The sequence below is a fragment of the Rhinolophus sinicus genome, linkage group LG12 (assembly GCF_036562045.2).
Source record: "Rhinolophus sinicus isolate RSC01 linkage group LG12, ASM3656204v1, whole genome shotgun sequence".
In the NCBI taxonomy this organism is placed as follows: domain Eukaryota; kingdom Metazoa; phylum Chordata; class Mammalia; order Chiroptera; family Rhinolophidae; genus Rhinolophus; species Rhinolophus sinicus.
The window spans coordinates 42,666,505-42,678,601 of record NC_133761.1 but is presented as its reverse complement, the minus strand read 5'-3'; the positions used below and the strand labels follow the sequence as shown (position 1 = coordinate 42,678,601).

The following is a 12,097-nucleotide window of genomic DNA, read 5'->3' as shown; positions in this document are numbered from 1 at the left end:
GACAACAGCTTCCTACTGCTTTGGCCATCTCTTCAGATTAGGGGAAGGTTTGAGACAGAGAAAGATGAAAAAAATACATTTTATTTTCTTCATTATTTTATTTTTGTGGTAAGGTTGACAGTCAAGGGGTGAATAACAAGATGACAAGCAAAATAAAATAAAAATGTGGCCATGGTTTACTTACTATACCAATGAAACTTCATTAGATTCAATTCAATGAAAAACAAAGGCAAAAATTAGTAACAAATATTTTCACTTCATAAGAAACAATATAGATAATTTATCTTTTTCAGCCCAATCAAGACAGCTATGAAATACAATACAATACAAAGAGGGAATGGATATATCATCATTTTTAGTAACCCTAAAAGAGCTCACATGGTTAGTGAAATTAATCCTTAAATTTCATTATCAATGGGATTCAATTTTCCCCTTTTAAAAGCAGGAGACTTTCACCCTGAAGTCACAGAGTAGACGCTTTGCACTTACTGACAGAGGGGACTGCCACCCTGACCGGTGCTTGGAAGGAGGTCTGAACCTGCTGTGGATGGGCTCTGTGACTTCTACCAGTTTGAACCAGATGAAACTGCCATCTTTGTATGTCAGAAATAGTTGAGTACTGGCAACTTCATGTGGTGCAATCTACATCCTGGCTACTCAAGGCAGAATATACTTATGTCGGGTATTTTCACTGTATCCGAACAGGAGGGGGACAATGCATAGCCAAGTTCCGGGTTGATGCTATTATTCTGCAGTTTGCTTATACAAGTCCCCGGGCTTTGACTGCTCTCCCCCTGACCTTCCTGGCTGGGCCAACTCCTCCACATTTCTGATGACTGGGGCCTAATCTGTTCTGTGAAGACCTTGCTTCTCATGCCTTCACGTGTCGGAGTTTTCAGCATACTCCTGTGCCATGCATGCAACTGCGCCACGCACGCTTCTGTGCCACACACACGCACCGCACCACGCACGCTTCTGTGCCACACACACGCACCGCACCGCGCACACGCACCGCACACGCACTGCGCACACACACCACACACACGCACCGCACCACACACACACACCGCACCGCACACACGCACACCGCGCACACATACCGCACACACACCGCACACACACATCGCACCGCACACCGCACCATGCACACGCACCGCACCACGCACACGCACTGCAGTGTCGTTATCTGCTGAACTGTTCTATTCCACCCACTAGACCAGTAGTTAAAAAACAAAACTTCACTGACATGTAATTTACATACCATAAAACTGACCTAAAAATGTTTTGATACATACCTTCTTCCCAGGTGAGACCCTCACCCCACTAAATTATGATGATCCCAGGGCTACAGCATCATTAGAAAAGATAAGCGAGCAAGCCCGGTTCCCAGCACGCTGATTTTAACCGACACTTTCTTCCATCTGACACTGTAGTGACTATGAGACCCTTTCCAGAAACACCTCTGATCTGCCCCTCACAGCCAGTGGAGTATGGAAGACAGAGCAGATGCTCTATGAATGGCTGCTGAATAAATCCTGGGGTGCACACACCTGATCCATGTAGGGTTTCACGAGCACTTGACCCACTAATGCCTCTGCGTCCCGCGTCTTGTCTATTGTGGCATAAGTCCGGAGGCAATGCCGTATTATGTCGACATCAGAAGTCTGAAGCCCTTCTAACAGGAGGCCTTCCAGCGACCGCTGTAACATGGCCGTAATGCCTGCTATGCGCTGCAAGGGAAAACACCAAGTAAACAAAGCTCCAGGTGGAATGACTGCTAAAGACACAAACAGGTAACAACAAAGCTTTCGTTCTAATAGGAGACAATATATGTAAAAGCAAAATATTAACATTTCCTGGTGAGTAACAGTGAACTTCCTCCTCCCTACAATCTCTTTAGAAGTAAACCTTTGCTTCAGCAAAGGTGAGTGTAGACAGAATTACAGAATAAGAAAAAAAGTTATTTTCCTCTTAAGCTACAGAGTAAATCTGACAAACGTGAATTTAAAGCCCAGTCAAGGGCTATGGATAAATTAACTCTGACTACATAATATCATGTGTCAAGTTACATGAAATTCCCAAATTAATTTTACTGTTATAATTCAGAGACTAGGCCTGTGTCTTTATGCAAAATCTACAATGTGTGACCCTTAGGAAGCAGGGGTCCAAAAAACAAAAACTGAAAGATGAAAGTCAAAGCTAGCTTCAAAATCCTGTAGATCAATTACCAGAGGCTTGACTAGGTTAAACCAAAATTATCTAGCAGATCCCTAAATACCAAAGTGAAAACAAAACAACACTTACTGGTCTCACTTTGTCGAGAAGAGGCAGGCCTTTGCTCTGAACAGCATGGAACTGTAACTGGTTAAATTCGGTGGCAATTCTCTCCAAAATCTGTCCAGTCAGAAGTGGGCTAGTAGACACAATGACAGAAATTTCATTCCTAAAGTTCTTTCAATTTCCAAGAGAAAGCATCATGTGATGAGTTCTGTTGTCACTTTCTCCGAGAGTGTTTTTCCATGCCCTCCTTGTTACAAGGTGAAAGCAAAAGCGTCCTTCATGCCATCACTTTTCACACCAGTCATATGCACAGCCTGTTCTAGGCACAGTGGGGACCTTACATAAGCCACTGGTGCAGCCTGGCCTCGGGCCACAGGCCCAGGGGGCAGGAGTTGGGCCAGGTCAGTCCTCATTCTGCAGTTCCCCATTTCCACCATCTTCTCCAGGCTCTTCCATTCACGACCTTCTTCACCTCTAACCTCCCTTCTCTCTCTCACCCTATCCTATTATTCACACTTCTGCTAAAATACCTCTAAGATTTCTCAAATACCAAATAGTGTTGTCTCCTAAAGAAAATGAAACTGGACCTCTAACAGCAATAAAGGAAATAGCTCAACACAGCTTCCTTTAAATGTACGCTTCTCAGATAGCGGAAAGAGCAGCCGGCTTATGTGCTCTGGGTCCTAGTGAGAGGACATTCACTGTGCATCTTCCAGTCTAATAAATGCCCTTCTTTTTTCTAACACACATTATAAAGCATCACTACCATTCAGAAGGAAGTTAAACAGCAAAAGAGAAAACCCAGAAGGCACTGAAGCACCGTGGACTTATCTGGGGCAGCCTACCTCTGACAATGACCAGTCAGTCAGTGGGGGGAAGAGGCACACCATAAGGAAACAGGAAACGCATGCTGAGACCAGCAGTGGGCTACCCAGTCCTGAACACGTAGCTTCCAAACCAGTGTAGAGGGAACGTGATAGCCCAGCACGATCAACCCAAAAGGCTAGTCCCTCCCTCTTTCCTGAACAACCTAATGTGGACTCATTAGTTATATATTATCGAAACATTTCTTGGCCTACCAAGTATGATACATTTACTACTCACTCACGTTGCCGGGTTTTCCCTTCTCTACAGCTCAACGTTGTGGACCTGAATGAGAGGAAAGGTCCTTACGAGGTGATTCTGAGCGGCAAAGAGCACAGTGCCTATTACGTTAAAGACGGAACACTGTCAAGAACTAGTATTAGAGAAATGGAGGTCACCGAGGTATTCCTACCAAAGGAACGGGTAGGAGCGGGCAGACGGGCAGGAAATGAGGCAGACATCATGGCCGCTGCGTGAGGACGCAGCTCGAAGGGGCTGCAGGGCAGTGCCACCCAGTGGACCGTGCCGTGCTGGTCAGGGTGGTTGTGAATGGTGATGACGAGCTCGGATGGGGAGGGGGTACAAGGTGCAGCACCGTGCGGTGGGCTGAAGAACCAACACGGCGGGGACGGACGCTCTGCTTATACATCTGGGTTATGAAAGGCATGGAGGCCCAGGACATGAGAATCGCCTCCTTTCTGGATGCCTCATTTCTTAATCTACGTAGGAGAGATATGGAGCATGTTGTTTCTAAGGCCCCTTCCAAATCTCAAATTTTGGGCAGAAATCCAACGTACCTTTATAGTATGACCAAGACTTTGAACTACAGGTGTATTCAACTTGGCTTCAGTTGGTTTTGCAGATTATCCAATATCACTCGTGGAAAAATGTCAGGGCTATCAACATGACTTTAAGAAAAGCGGGGGTCAGACCCAAATTACACACGCCTGAGGGCCGGCTGCATGCCAGGCACTGGCTGCCAGCATCCCAGTGACTGGCAGGCGAGTCTGCACTTGTAGGGTCATGATTAGCCTTCTGCTACGGATGCCACGGAGCTGAAACCCCCTGCCCAGCGGGACCCGCGGCACAAACCTCTGCTCCCTCCACTGCTCCAGGGCACGTGCACTGCTGCTGCTACAATCTACTCAACTCCCCTTCTGAGTCACTCTTCACCTGGTGATTTACAACTCAGGCTAGGAAGGAATGATAGTCACAGTTCGTACGGCTGAGGAAATGGTCATCTTTTCTTATTTCCCAGCTTTTTCTTTCCTGTTTATCAACTGTAACTTAAACGTGCCTACACTGTTTCCTACTGACGTAATGCTGCTGCAAGGTCCAGCAGTGGGAAGGCTCCCAGCATGCCTAAGACGCCTAAGAAAGACGACCTATGCCATGCCGCACAGTGAAGGTCCACAAGGTCTTGCTGGTCCATAGGGAAGGCAGTTGCGCTGACCGCACACTCCTTCTGCTTCCCGGGAAGGTGACTGTTAACTGAGGCTGTGACCACAACAGTTTGTGACGGCACAGCACACATGCAGGCGCTCCATGCACTCCCCTTTCCTGAGCTACATTCACAAACACTAAGCCACACACTGGGATTTTCTTCTTTTGCAGACATGAGTTCTAACTAAACAAGTGTTGTTAGCCTAGGTGTGAATTGATGCACTATTCAGTAAAAAACACTTACCTGCGTACTTCTAGCGCAGGTGTTTCTTTAGAACTTTGAGAATTTAAGATCTTTTCAATTTTCTCAACTGATCGAATAACTTGGATAAGCCTCAACACACACATCTGTGAAAAACAAGCAAGAAAATTTATCACGATGTGTAATCTTAATGATCTTATTTCCCTGTGCCTAATGCAGGAAAATACAAAGCCAAAAGTCAACTCAGAATATTTGGGGCACCCTACATTTTGAATATCTACATTAACACTGAATTCCCAAGAATGCAAACCTTAATTTTGGCTTTCTAGTACAAGCATATTTCAATATTCTACTGCAAGTTTATAGTTAAAACAAAACTGGGCTTTTTTGCTTTCTCATATTCTGTACGCTTATTCCTTCCTTCTTTTCCCCATCTTAAGTGAACCTCTGTATTGATACATTTATTTTCTTACAACCCTTCTTTTCATGTTTTAATGTGTCAATTCATTAAAGACACTGTGACAAACATTAGCAAAGAGGTTGAGGAATATTATAAAAACTCTCATCCTGAAAAGAAGAAGATATAAGGTCATTCACCAAACAAATAGTTACTGAGCACCTATTATGAGCTAGACATTCTTCTAGACAGTGGGACATGGATGAATAAAACAGAAAAATTTCCTGCACTCCAGTCTCGAAATCTTTAGACAATAGCTGAGGGGAGATCTAAAGAATTAAACAGAAGGTTTCTAAAATAATCTTCTCTCCATTGACATTTAAAGATGTATGTTAATAAATAAATGTAGAAATTACTGGATGTAGCACCAGACTAGAGTCAGAAGTCCTTTTTGATCCTAATTCCAACTCTGCCATTATATTATTACGATTATAAAATTAAAACACAGGACTACTAAAAAGTAAAGGCAGTGCACGACAGGTATATTTAAAGGGAAAACAAAGGAAGAAATAAGCATGGCAGAATGACAGCAACACATTACTCTTCCTAAAGTAATAAACCCACACTAGAATATGGAAAGAGTTTGCTTTAGAAAGGCCCGTTACTCCCTAATGTCTAGAGTATGAACACCTTTATAGGTGTGCTACAAATTTACATGCCTATGAAACTGTAAAGTGCTTCACTGAGGTCAGTTATTACTATTTCCTGTTCTGGAGAAAATGAGGAATTTTAATTGTGTCCACGTGGGTGTCTCTAAAATTCTGTCTTATCATTTCAAACAGATAACATGACATTATAATACATACATCCATACATGCAAATGAGCTTTGAAAAAGTCAGTTTCATAGGACTCAAAAGTATGAGAAGACATGAGAGAGGGCTGTTAGCTCGCATGCAGCATATGAAATCCAGTTTTCTTTAAAAATGTTAATGCTACCATGAATAAATTAAAGCACAAGGAGAATATACAACTTTCTTTGTCTTTTTAAAAAAAAACTATTTACTTTACCCCACCCGTCTTATTAACAGGACTAAAATCCGACCAGGAGTGAGAAGACCTGAGCCCCGCCGCTCTGTCCTCACCAGCCCTGCTTGGACACCGGTCTCTAAAGATCAGAGGCCTCACATTTCTCTAAGGCGCCCAGAGGGACCCAGACCACACGCACAAAAGCGCCCTAACTAACTCCAAGGTGCTAGCGCGATCCATGTTTTAATAGGATGACACTTTACCTTTTTTTTCCTAATGTCCTCTTGTTTAGACATTCGTTCATCTACTGCCCGGATTCCTTCACTCACAGATGACCTAAGACTCTTTAAAAGAATAAAGAACATGTATTGCAAAAGTTGTTTGGTAACATTATGAAATTTACACATTTAATTCAATTCCACAGAACTGAATTAAATTCATATATTTAATTCAATTCCAGTACAGGCCAGTATTTTGCAGGTATTGACAAAAAATACGAAGTATCAGATACAACTGCTGTTGATTTGGGGGCAAAATGACGCAGAAAGCCAAGGTCACACAGGATTAATGGCCAAAGGAATGCTAATACATACAAATATGCAATGACTGTCACAGGTGGTCAGGGTAGAGAAAGGAGAGTAGCTGACCGGATAGGACTGGAGTTCAACTGACACGGGTGCAGGCTGACAGGGCAGAGGGCTGTGACTGAGTACGACACACTCAGGGTGGAAAGGCATCGCCTGGTGCACTGCAGGGTTCGTTTCGGAGAGAAGTAGGAAAAAAGGGAGTGCCTGATGCAGGAGACTTATTCCAACAAGGTCTTCAGACTAGATCCTACCTACTTTGGAAATCTAGAGATTTTTAAGTGCTGGTATCTCACGATGTGATGTTGTTTGGGAATACTAGGAACCAAGACATGAGGAACAGCATGGCTAGGAAAAGGGAGAGGCTGTCGTTGAAGGAGCGTGTCCGGGAGCTCACGCACTGAGCCAAGCACGAGACTGTTAGGAATGGGGGCCAAATGAAGGTAAGGAAGAACTACAACAAACTGGACAAATCACAAACACTCTACAGGAAAGTGAATTCATTCATCCAGTAAACAGTACAAAACCCCTATTAAATGTCAGCTGTTGAGGCAGCCAGTGAGGACACGACAATGAGCAAGACAGAAACACGTATCCCTCAGTAACCCTGGAATTCACAGTAGCCTTATGACTTGAGCTCAAAAAGGGAGGTAAGGTTTGGGCTGATGGGGAAAGAGGTGGCTGCAGACAGCTGCCGGAGGAGGGCGGGCGCGTGGCAGGACGGGACTCGAGACTGCGTGTGACAGTGGTCCTCCAGGTCCGGAGCGAATGTACCTCTACAGGCAGAGTTCAGAGGACACAGTGGAAGGCTAACAAAGGCCGAGGCCCAGGAAACACCAGAGCTGCGGGTGGGGAGGGAGAGCGGGCAGGCAGGACAGCCTCGCAGGGGCGGATGTGGGACCAGGAGTGGACCATAAACACTTCTCCCCCATCCCGAGCTTTTGTAACATCCAAACGAAACAGAAAGAACAGCCGGAAATGTCTGCCAGCTCAAGGCACAGCTCAAAATGTCTCTCCTTTATGAGTTCTTTCTTGCCTGCCCCTCCTGTGGACTTCTCAGCACTGCCAGTCTGTTAGTCTGTACTTTGTCAGCTTGTTCCATGCATTTTGTCTTTACTTAGTTATGTCCCGAAAGCATCAAAGGTGCCAGGTACTGTCTGAGCGGCTAGGTGCTTGGGGCCACTCAAGGGGCATGGTCTAGTGGTGACACACACCGGAAGTGTAGTGCGCCAGGTTTAGGGGAGCCTGGAAGTCAGGGCGCCGCACACAGACTGGGGGCCAGGGAGGACTGGGCGGCACCGTCTTCTGTTGGAAGCGAAGCTAAAGCTCCCTCCGCTGCTCATCCATGTGGAGTCCCTGAGCCCAGTGGCTTAGGGGTGGGAGTCCTATTCCCACAGCAGAGATTTTCTCTGAGAAACATTAAAATGTAGCGTTCCTTAGGTAGTACATTACGTTTATATTATCCTGTTTATCCCCTAACATGGACTGCTCCAGGAACCTACCCATGTGTAAAATACTGTCTGGGAAATTACTTGTAACATTCCTACAAATTTTAAAAATATAAGCTATCCCTAAGTTGGAGACCACTTACATAGGAGTGCGGTGGCATTAACAAGTTTTGAAATAGCCTCCTTTCCCTCCTCTGACATTTTAAAGCTATATACTGAGAATCTTTTACCTTCAAATCAAACATGTTTTTTAGGTTGTAATATCACATGCAAAAAAAAGAGACTCATTTATGACCTTTCTGAGGGTGAGTGCTGTAGTTATGGACCACTGAACAACAACCAACCAACCAGATAACAGGGATTCCAGAAGGCAAATAAACATAACATGGCTTGTGGCAGATTGTTTAATACGATTTAGGGACTTACCAGAACCTCTTCTCGCAGTTGTCCCAAAGGCACGGAAAGCTGGTTGAGGGCTTTGTCCATGCCAACCTAAAGGCACAATCATGTGGCACAAACATCACGACCGGGAAGAACAGTGAAGTATCGGTTTAATGATCAAAGCAGCACCAGGGCTGTTCTTTCTGCACAGCCACGTAGTGCTACATAACTAGATAGCAGAAATGTCGTTTTGCCATAAATACTGCTCAGAGAACCAAAAAAATCTGTTGCTACACATGAAACAATAAAAATCAGGGAAGTCATATTAAATAAAAGCTTTCTTATATACAATTTACCCTTGGATGAAACTTTATATGAAATTTGAAAAATTTTAATGGGAGGTGAATATTTCTAGTCGGATGGATGGGTTCTATTTCCCCTACACGTACTTATAAGACTTGAGAAAAATCCAAATTAAATAGAGAGGAAATAAAATTTTGGGGTGGGGGGATTATAATCCCACTGAAACAGTCTCAGTGGTGTATCCCCCAAAGCAAGTATGGCTCATGAACTCTCATGTCTTTTGAAATTCCCACAGAGATAACTACTTTCTGTACTGCTTTGGACAAATAGATTTAAAAACAAAATAAAATATGAACAAAACAACATTTTTGCAAGTATTAAACCTTAGGCACTTCTAAATGACTTTCACAAAAAAACTGGTATGCTCCTTACAAACCAGTCTCACATTCTTACAAAGCCAGCCGCCTACCTACAGAGCGGGCAAAGTGTCCTTCACCCTAAAGCTGCCCCAAAATAAATGAAGCATTTCCTTAAGAATAGTTGATGTTTGTTCTTGCAAATTAGTCTAAACCAGGGAGATTTCAGGGAAGTCACTTAGCACTAGCAAAAACAACCACTCTGATAGTATTATCCTTTATTTTTCACCATTTCTTAATAACTAATTAAAAAATAATCAAGCTAGAACAATCTCAAATGAGTAAAAACTAAAAACAAAAAATGTACACCAGGAAAATTTAGTTCTTTTATTAATTAATGAGATTAGTAATCTCTTCAAGTCTCTGAGGGGAAAATCAACTAATAGGTTTCTAAAAACACTCAGCACTTTTCCGAATAAATCTGAGCGAGAAGTGTGGGTGTGGGTAGAACTGCTGGATAAAGTTTACCAAATTGGTTGACAGGTTGACGAAATCTGCATAATCCTTGTTGATGAGCTCCACCATGGCCGTTTTCAGAAGCTTATAGTAGAGCTCCAGGTCATCTCTCAGCTCCTCCAGCTGGACGCGCTTCCTGCAGTCTGACACGAAATGATCCACATCGAAATCTTCCTGAAAACAGAACAGAAAGGCAAACATTGTTGCAATGGCATCTCATTTTACACTTAAAATGAGAGGAAGCATGAGAAGGAAGCGCTGCTCTGTTCATTTAATGGCTGTATCGCTGCAGGGCAAAGTACCCCTGGGAACACACGATGACTCGGTGATGCGATGACACCATGGGGCGTGCCACTCACTTCAAAAAGGTGCCTCAAGGGCACCCCTTCCCCCTACCCCCCACCAAAAGCATCCTCTCCTGTTCCCTAAATTCTACAAGGGATTCTATTTTTTTATTATACATTTTACATAGGCTCTTCTCAAAATAGAAATAGCTTTTCCCTTAATTTGAAAACAAATGTTCAAACTAAAACTTTCAACCGACAAAGGATTACACAACAGAGTAAAAATGCACCCACTCTGTGACGTGCCCCAGAAAAGCACGTCAAGGTTTTTCCCTATTTAGCACTATGGTTCACATCCTTCCAGACTTTCTACTCTCTCCCTTTAAAATATAAATTACTTTTTATAAAAAATCGAGATGTAATTGACATACGATATAACATTATATTAGTTTCAGGGGTGCAACATGATTCAGTATTTGTACAGGTTGTGAAATGACCACAAGAAGTCTAGTTAACATCCATCACACAGTTACAAAGTTCTTCTCACTTGTGATGAGAACTTGTAAGATTTACTCTCAGCAACTTTCAAACATACAAGCCAGTAGTTTACTTGCGTCACCCTGCTGTGTATTAGATCCCCTGGACTTCTTACTAACTGGAAGTTTGCACCATCTGACCCTGCACCCATTGCACCCGTCTCCCCACCCCCGCCTCTGGCAAATTCCTCAGGCATCATCATTCTTTATTAATAATCATGGGATGTACATAATAAGAGGGGACGAGAAGTTCAAGATAGGACTCTGTCCTCAAAACATGCTGTTTCACTGAGACAAAAATGAATACAAAACAGTAAGTGCTAAACTGTGCACTAAATAGGGGTTGGAAAACGTTAAGAGATTAGCATGAGCTCATGTGTGTTTTGAACCATTCTTAAAGACCAGTGGACAGCAGAGACAAATAAATGTTCTTTATATTCAATAAATACACCTTAAATATCTATCGTGTGACTCAGGCTCTGTTCTAAGTACTAGGGACACAGCCATAGACATGAAAAGGAAGACAAAGTCTCTGCTCTCATGGAGCATATGTTCTAACGGGAAAAGGAGCAAATAAACATGTAAACAAAGTGTGATATCAGTGAATATGATAAATGCTGAAAAGCAAATACATTGGGACTTGAAGAGGGGGCTGGCAGAGGGGAGGAGCTTTACTCAGAGGACAGGGAGGACCCCACAGAACAGCGACCCGCTGAGCTGACATCCGAATGACACAAGTTGCTCTCTGGCCATGGAAAGGGTGAGAGAAGAGGGTTTCCGCCCGAGGGGACGAGGGGATGCCATGTGTGCAAGTACGTCCCTGGACCTCCCTGCAGCTCCCGCCCTCAAATCCAGTCCTGTCACTGAGGCAGGGGGACCCCAAGGCACGTGCCATAGTCAGCCCAGAACTGAAGTCTCCCAAAGCTCATTCCACATGTTTATGTGGTTAGCACATTATTCCAACTTCAGGGTCAACAACGTACACGAAGTTCTGGCACCACCACGGACAGCGGCTCTGACAAGGACTCTGAGGTCGTAACACGTCAACTCTGAGGAGCTTCCGTTCTAACGGAGTCATCGTTTTACATCCAACTCCTCTGTGAACTGTCCCACCCGTGTTTGACATATTTATGAAAAGGCAAAGAAAACGTCTATTCTGCAAATGTATTCATCCATCTAACAACTATGAGTACCTAAATATGCTGTTCCAGCGGCTGACTTCTCCTTTCTGACTCCTTGCCCCTATTTAACACCAACCATAACGTGTAATGATTACCTAAAAGTCCACCACCTCCCTCTCGTCCTACTTCCTATACTGAATCTGCAGACCAGAGTCCAGCTCACTATGCGTAGACTTGTTAGAATTTCTGCTAAGATCACAGGCGGCCCTCAATCTCTTCCCCATTGGTAGGATGCTGGAGCTCTGGCGTACAGACTTGGTTCCATCTTTTGGGCTATTCTTCATATTCCGATGAT

The 12,097-nt window shown here is 43.9% G+C and overlaps 1 protein-coding gene across 3 annotated transcripts in view; it reads right to left on the bottom strand.

Annotated features, from left to right (window-relative positions):
• The window catches only part of COG2 (component of oligomeric golgi complex 2), a 39,575-nt gene that overhangs the window by 22,887 nt on the left and 4,591 nt on the right, over positions 1-12,097 (bottom strand). For 2 of the 3 annotated variants that reach the window (XM_019757371.2, XM_019757372.2), the window contains exons 2-7: positions 9,814-9,975; positions 8,672-8,737; positions 6,477-6,557; positions 4,832-4,935; positions 2,305-2,413; positions 1,551-1,730 (exon numbers count right to left, since the gene is read on the bottom strand). In XM_019757371.2, the coding sequence (XP_019612930.2) occupies positions 1,551-1,730; positions 2,305-2,413; positions 4,832-4,935; positions 6,477-6,557; positions 8,672-8,737; positions 9,814-9,975 (702 nt within the window). Of the gene's footprint in view, positions 1-1,550; positions 1,731-2,304; positions 2,414-4,831; positions 4,938-6,476; positions 6,558-8,671; positions 8,738-9,813; positions 9,976-12,097 lie in introns of those variants that run through there. The other variant, XM_074316439.1, reaches the window with a different exon arrangement.